The 7,991-nt window shown below is 36.8% G+C and overlaps 1 protein-coding gene across 1 annotated transcript; it reads right to left on the bottom strand.

Moving 5' to 3' along the window:
- Positions 1 to 1,148: 1,148 nt before the first annotated feature.
- LOC140015829 (uncharacterized) lies at positions 1,149 to 1,892 on the bottom strand. The gene is made up of 2 exons (XM_072068654.1): positions 1,496 to 1,892; positions 1,149 to 1,402 (listed from the first exon to the last, which is right to left on the bottom strand). Exons 1-2 carry the CDS (start codon positions 1,890 to 1,892, stop codon positions 1,149 to 1,151), a joined length of 651 nt encoding a protein of 216 aa, XP_071924755.1.
- Between the last annotated feature and the right edge of the window lie 6,099 nt (positions 1,893 to 7,991).

The raw sequence follows: 7,991 nt of genomic DNA, 5'->3' as shown, positions 1-7,991 counted from the left end.
AGAAAAGTGCTCCATTTGACCCCTTCGATGTCATCCATTTTGGAATTCATTGTCAGCAAAAGAATAATAGTATGAAAGAGACCCAAATCAATATAGTTACCATCTTTCAGACCTCAGCATCTCGTTCTGCATTCATGATCCTCTTGTATTCCAAAACCCTACCTTAGCTCTCTTTCGAGTTTTCACTAAGGTTACCCCTACCATTTTCTTTTTCTTTTTCTTTTTTTTTGTTTTTTTGTTTTTTGTTTTTATTTTTTCCTCTTTTTTTTTAGAAGGTGCCCTTTCAGGTTTTCACTTACAGACATGACAAGACAATTTTAACCCCAACTGTATCAATCCAGTCATATTTTGATAATGAATAGCATCAGTGAAACAATCTTCCCTGACATGTTTCAGAAAAGTTGTATTTACATCATTTGCTAGTTAATTAAGGAATTTTTTTTTCAAAATACTGCAAAAGATGGAAGTAGGCAATTTTGGCTATTGTGAGTAGGATCAGATAAAGTAGTAAAGGAAAGGGTTAAGGCTTGGAAGGCTTGATAGCGAATCGTATGATCAATCATTTGAGATAGCATTCTTTCAAAAACTTACTCCGATCTAGGATTGGAAGAGATAAAATTTGCCCCAATTTAATTCTAATCAAACTTCTCGATTTTCTTTTTCCTTTTTTCTTCTTTTTTTTTCTTCTTTCTTTTTATTCTTTTTTTTCATTTTTTCTCTCTTTTTTTTTAAAACAAAATTGCCCCAGTATGGGGTTAGTGATCTTACGAGGCTGCCAAGTGAGAAGAAAAAAGGGAAGGTGGTGCTGAAAAGTCAAAAAGGGAGAAATTAGAGATAGGATATCGAAATGAAAAAATGAGAAGAAATATGCCTTAAATCCGTCTCTTACAGTATTTTTTAAAGAAATTTTTTTTTTATAATCAAATGAAAAACTTTTTGCACTTGTTTGCATTGATTGGTTGGGAAAAAATTTAACCGTCCATTTCCATAAGAATAAGCGCTCCTCCGGATAGTACTTTCTTAACAATAAATAATCCTTGCCAATTGGGAGCAGACTTTTCTTTAGCCTCATTTTGCATTGGAAGAATCCGTTTCAAAACCTTATCTCCAACTTCAAACAAACAGGGCTTGACTTTTTTGTTGTAAGCTCAGGCAATTCGTTGTTGATAACATTGTCCATGACAGACGGCATTCAATCTCTTTTCATCAATCAGAGACAACTGCTCATGATGTTCTCTGACCCATTCAGCTTTTTCTATCTGAGCTTCCATCAGAATGTGTAAGAAAGGAATTTCAACCTCTGCATGCAATACTGCTTCCATTCCATACATAAGAGAGTAAGGAGTTGCTCCGGTAGAAGTTCTGATAGTAATTTTGTACGTCATCAATGCATAAAGGCAGCCTTTTATGCCAATTCTGGTGTGCTTCAGTCATCTTATGAATGATCTTCTTCAAATTCTTATTTGCGGCTTTGACAACTCCATTCATCTAAGACCTGTAAATGGCAGAATTTCGATACTTAATCTTGAAATGTTCACATAATCCATCCACCATATCATTGTTGAGATTCTTGGCATTATCAGTGATAAATGTTTCCGGTACCCAAAATGATAGATGATATTATTTTTCAAGAAATTCGACACCACTTTCTTAGTCACATGCTTATAGGATGCAGCCTCAACCCATTTGGTGAAATATTTAATCGCCACTAAGATGAATCGATGCCCATTTGAAGTAGAAGGATCAATAGTTCCGATCACATCCATTCCCCAGATCGAACATGGCCATGGAGCAGTTATACTATGCAATTCTGTAGGAGGAGCACGTATAACATTACTATGCATTTGACACTTAACACACTTTCTAACAAAATCTACACAGTCATGTTCCATGGTAAGTCAAAAATATCCTGTTCTCATGATTTTCTTAGCCAGTAGATGCCCATTCATGTATGGCCCACAAATTTCACTATGCACTTCCATTGATGTTTTCTTATATAGCACTTCTCCATTCAAGAAGAATCTTGATGACATTCTGCGTAAGAAACTTTTTGCAACGGAATCAGCATCAGGAGGGTAGGATCCCATTTTCATGAATTCCTTAACATCATTGTACCAGGAGCAACCATCGTAGACCCTTTCCGTAACCAGGCAATGCGCTGGCCTATTTTGAAATTGAATCTGTATAGGTTCAATCACCAACTCATCTGGATGTTGGATCATCAAAAACAGAGTAGCTAAAGCATCAGCAAAGGCGTTATGAGTGCAGGGAATATGTCTGAGTTCCAAATTCCTGAATTTGTTGGCCAACCTGAGCAAACTACAATAATACAGCATAATTTTTAAATCTTGAGTTACCCACTATTTAGGTGTCTGGTGCACAAATAGATCGGAATCACTGAATGCTATTAGGTCATTAATCTCCATGTCCAACGCCATTTTCTAACTAAAAATACAAGCTTCATACTCGGCCATATTGTTGGTACAAGGAAATCGTAATTTGACAGTAGCAAGATAGTGTTTCCCTTCAAGCGACACTAAAACTGCTCCAATTCCAGCTCCAAAAGAATTTGACGCACCATCGAAAAATAACCTCCATCCAGGATACTGCTTACTCATGTTCTCAACTGCTTCAACGAATAAAATTCTTCATCAGAAAAGTAGGTATGCAATGGCTGGTAATCATCATCTCTTGGATTTTCTGCCAAATGATCTGATATGACTTGACCATTGACTGCCTTTTGTGTTGTGAAGATAATGTCGAACTCACAAAGGATCATTTGCTACTTAGCCATACGTCCGGTGGGCATCGACTTTTTCAACAGATATTTTAGAGGATCAGAACGAGAAATCAAGTAAGTAGTATAACCGAGCAAATAATGTCTCAACTTTTGAGCTGCCCATGCTAAAATACAATAACTCCTTTCAAGAAAAGAATAGTTGGATACATATGCCGTAAATTTCTTACTCAGATAGTAGATGGCTTGTTCATTTCTCCCAGACATGTCATGCTGTCCCAGAACGCACCTAACAGACTCATCAAGAACAGACAAATACATAATCAAAGGTTTTCCTGACTGAGGTGGCACTAAAATCGGAGGATTTAACAAGTAATTCTTGATCTTATCAAAAGCATGCTGACAATCTTCATTCCAATCCATCGACACATTCTTTTTCAACAATTTGAACAAAGGCTCGCAGGTAGAGGTTAATTGTGCAATAAATCGGCCAATGAAATTGATCTTTTCGAGAAAACTCTTTACATCTTTTTGAGTTTTTGGAATTGGCATATCTCGAATTGCTCTTATTTTCGCTGGATCTATCTCGATACCCTTTTTGCTGACAATAAAACCCAATAACTTACCAGCCGGAGCTCCAAAAGCACATTTCGCAGGGTTCAACTTCAAATTATACTTCCTCAATCTTTCAAACAGCTCCTTTAAATCAACCAAATGGTCCTCAACATTTTTGGATTTAATTATAATATCATCCATATAAACCTCCATCTCTTTGTGAATTATATCATGGAACAGGGTAGTCATGGTTCTCTGATAAATAGCTCCAGTTAGGGGTGTTCACGAATCGAGCCGCTCGAGATCGGGTACGAGCTTGAGTCGAGCTTGAGCTAATTAAGTCGAGTTCGAGCTCGAGCTTAAAAACATTAAACTCGTTGGCTCGCGAGCTCAATTATATATTTTTTTTACTTTTTATTTTAATAGTAAAATTACACATATATCCCTAATATTTTATTATTTATTAAAAAATTATTATTTTATTTATTTTTAAAAATAAATAATTATTTTTTATTTTTAAAAATAATGTTATTAATTTTTTGTTTTTTAAACTCGAGCTCGACTCAATTTTGATATTTTGAGCTGGTCGAGATCGAGTTTGAGTTCGAACTTTACAAAATTAACTAGAGACTCGGTTCGATTAGACCAAAACTCGACTCGACTCGACTCGTTTGCGCCCATAGCTCCAGCATTCTTTAATTCGAAAGGCATCACTCGATAACAAAATGTTCCCCATGGAGTGATGAAAGAAGTTTTCTCTCGGTCTTCTTCTGCCATTAAAATTTGATGATACCCAACAAAACAATCACCAAAAGATTCAATCTCGTGTCCAGCAGTATCGTCCAAAAGAATATGAATATTTGGCAAAGAAAAATCGTCTTTCGGACTGGCCTTATTCAAATCTCTATAATCAACACATATTCGCATCTCCCCAGATTTCTTAGGCACTGGCACAGGATTCGATAGCCAGATAAGATAATGAGATACTATGATTAATTTGGCATTGAGTTGCTTCACAATTTATTCCTTTATCTTGAGACCCATTTTTTGTTTGAATTTACATGGCTTCTACTTTATAGGTAAAAAATTTGGATCAGTTGGCAACTTGTGAACCACTATATCCGTAGAGATTCCTGGCATATCATCATATGACCATGCAAATATATCTTGAAATAGCATTAAGAATTCAATCATTTCCTCCTTCTGTTTCTTATTCAAATGAATGCTGACTTTAACTGCTTCAACCTCCGTCTTAGTGCGAATATTGATGATTTCTGTTTCTTCTAAATTGGGTTTATATTTCTCTTCATACTGTTTTACATCCCTTGAAATGGACTCAAATTCTTCCTCAGTATCACTCTCGTTTTGAATTTCAGATTGCATGATTTCAAGTTCATGAGAGATATCGAGGTTGCAACCATCGAATTCCAAAATAATGACATCCAAAGGGTCAGAGGGTTTTATTTGTGGCCATCTGAAAATAGAATAGAACATAAGTAATAAATAAATAGCAAATACTGGAGAAATCTTTCATTTCATTAAATTCAAAATGCATCGAGACTTCACAAAAAGACAAATATACAGACATGATTGCTGTTAAAAGACATATCTAGCCCAAACCTTTATTTCCGTTTCAGCAATTTCCTTGAACAAAACAAGCTATATTAACTGAAACAAGAATAAAGGTTCAAAAAATGAAAGCAATTTCTTTTAACAAAAGATCCAGACTACTGTCTTATTTGGATATGATCTAAACAAAAGACAATCCCCTAAAATTTACTGAAATTTCCTTCGAAAGAGAAGATCAGCAATCCAATTCTGAATATCTCCTTCGGTAATTGACAAAAATTCTGAATTCTCTGATGGCTCCTCCTCACAAGTGGCCCCGACAAATAATTGAGACAGGTCCAATTCAATCTCCTCCATGGGATCCTTCGTTTCTAGCATAATCACCTCTGATGGATGAGAAAAAGTGTGATATAGCGGTAGGACATTTAAGGCAGTTTGCTTACCCTTCTTTTCAGCTTGTTTTCGAGCTTGCATTTCCCTTCCATCCTTAGCAGTTGGATGAAATTCCAGTCCAAATGTATCCTTTGCATCGGGATCTCTATTGGCTCCAAAATTCCTTACAATTCCCTCCCAAGACCTTTTCCTATTTCATATCCATCTCGGATCATCTCCCTAACCATCATAATACTGGCCTCTGGCAAATCTGATTGAGTCAGCGACTTATCCATGGATGCCCATCCCACAGAGACCATGTCAGCAACGTGATGAGAAGAAATTAGAGTTCTTTTTCTATTTTTACCATTGAATTTTGCATTAATGATCATGGTACAGTCATTCTCAGCAAACACAATAATGAGTTGATCATTCAGAATAAATCTCAACTTTTGATGCAGAGAAGATGGTACTGAATTAGAAACATGTATCCAATATCTTTCAAGCAAAATATTGTAAACACTAGAGAAATCCATGACTTGGCAAGTAACTTAGAATTGAGTAGGGCCTATTTTCAATACCAGATCTATTTCACCCATAGATTCCCTTCTCGGACCATCGAACCCTCTAACCACAGTTGCAGATGGGTGGAGTGTAACGTCAAGAAATCCCAGTTTAGTGAGACTGTTTTATGGACAAATATTCAGCACTGACCCATTATCCACCAATACTCTCGGCAACAGCTTTCCATTGCAGCGGACTGATAAATACAAATCTTTGTTATGCCCAATCCCTTCAGCAGTCAGATCGTCATCGGAGAAGGCAATATGATTAGCAACAAGTACATTCCTCACAATGTTAGAAAATTTATCCATCGAAATATCTTTAAGAACTTGTGCTTCGTTCAGCATTTTGAGCAACGTTTCTTTGTGTAGCTTGGAGATCAAGAGAAGATTCAGAAAAGAAGTCTGAGTAGACATCCTATCCAACTGTTCTACTATTTTGTACTCACTTCTCTTCAGCATCTTCAGAAAATCCACAGCTTCATTTTTAGACACACGAGACTTGGGCATCGGAGATTTAACCCTGGCCCTGGACTGAACATCAATTTCGGAGTTTTTCATGATTCTCCCAGACGTGGTAATAGTAGATACCTCTTCCTTTAAACATTTTTTATCTCCAACCAACAGAATAGACTCCTCATAGTTCCATGGCACCTCTTGCAAGTTATTGACAGGCATTTATTTCAAAAATTCACGAATGACACAGGCTCTGATATATCCTATTCAAAAAATGGTAGATCCAAAATAAAAGCAGTTTTAGAATTGTCAATCTCGTAAGGCCCTCTTTCTATTATAAATGGTTCCTCATTTTCAAACACAAAAAATCTCAACTTTTTCTCAACATTATCCTTAATCATGGATTCTTCAGCAGACAACAATTTTTTCATTCTCACGTGACCAGTCTCCCTTATGCCAAACACCTCAATTTCATCCACAATGTACTGAGTGGGATCAATAAAGTCTTCATCAGCGATGATAACTCCCACAATGCTCCCATGCTCTGTAAAGGATTCTTACTGACATTCGGTCCTTGCTCTCCTTTTCTTCTAAGAAGGATGTCTCCGGAATCAATCATGTTCTAAATCTTATGTTTTAAAGTCCAACAATTGCTAGTGGTATGACTTGGACTCCCAGAATGATAAGCACAGATTGCTTGAGCATCATAGCCTGGAGGAATGCCTTTGGGATAAAGTTTGGGAGGAACGGTGCCAAATTTTCCAGCTGCTTTTAATTGCTAATACAATTGATCAATAGGTAGGCCCAAGTTGGTGAAAGTTCGAAATTGTTTCTAAGTTTGGATTCCGCTGGTTTGAAAAGGATTCTGAGAAGGGTTATTATTTTGCAGGGTTGGTCTGGATTGATAAGTGAGACGGAAGTGATTTTGAAAGATAGGTTGTAGGGTTGGAGGTAATTGCAAAGTATTCAAGTGACTTGGCCGGGATTGATGAAATTGGGTAGCAGTGTGGTAGACTGGTTGAGAATTAGAGTAGTATGGGTAAGGAACAGAATATGTGGAATGATTTCGGATCCTGGGTCTGAAAGATGGGCCTTGATCCCATATAAAAGCAGTCTCTCCTTCTTTCTTCTTGAATGGGAGCTTTTTCCCATTGTTGTTTTGATTTTGTAGAGCATCCAATTGCAACTTTAATGCAGACACATTAACAATCTTCCCTGCCTTGACAAATTCATCATACTCCTTTGACTTGTTAATAATAGCAGCAAACGAACTTCCAGTCATGCGAAAGATCTCTTCAAAGTAGGGTGGATCATGAGTCTTGATGAAAGTACGAACAATCTCCTCCTCAGTCATAGGAGGTTCGACTTTGGCAGCTAACTTTCTCCACCGCTTTGCTTAGGTCTTGTGATCTTCCGACGGCTTTGTTTTCATACCTTCCAATGTTGTACGTGTCGGTGCCAACTCACAGTTAAATTCATATTGCTTCACAAAAACTGTTGATAGATCCAACTAGGTTTTGACCACTCTAGACTTCAAATTTAAATACCAATTTAGAGCATCTCCCTCTAAACCTTTCGAAAATAGACGCATAGGCAAATTTTCATTATCCACGGGCTTGCCTAACTTGTTGACAAACATCTTAAGATGCGTCTTAAGATTCCAGTTCCATCATATTTGCTGAATTTAGGGGTTTTAAATCCTAACGGTAGCTGAATATTTGGAAAAATGCACAATTCAT

This window comes from Coffea arabica, chromosome 10c, assembly GCF_036785885.1.
Source record: "Coffea arabica cultivar ET-39 chromosome 10c, Coffea Arabica ET-39 HiFi, whole genome shotgun sequence".
Lineage (NCBI taxonomy): Eukaryota > Viridiplantae > Streptophyta > Magnoliopsida > Gentianales > Rubiaceae > Coffea > Coffea arabica.
Note: the sequence above shows the minus strand (reverse complement) of the source record. Positions and strands in the feature narration are given on the sequence as shown.

Bases quoted from the DNA above. Each gene is read 5' to 3' on its own strand.
- LOC140015829 (XM_072068654.1), bottom strand. From the start codon at position 1,892: ATGGAACATGACTGTGTAGATTTTGTTAGAAAGTGTGTTAAGTGTCAA. The intron at 1,403-1,495 runs GTCTTAGATGAA...TTGGCATAAAAG, and splicing joins CGAAATTCTGCCATTTACAG to GCTGCCTTTATGCATTGATG.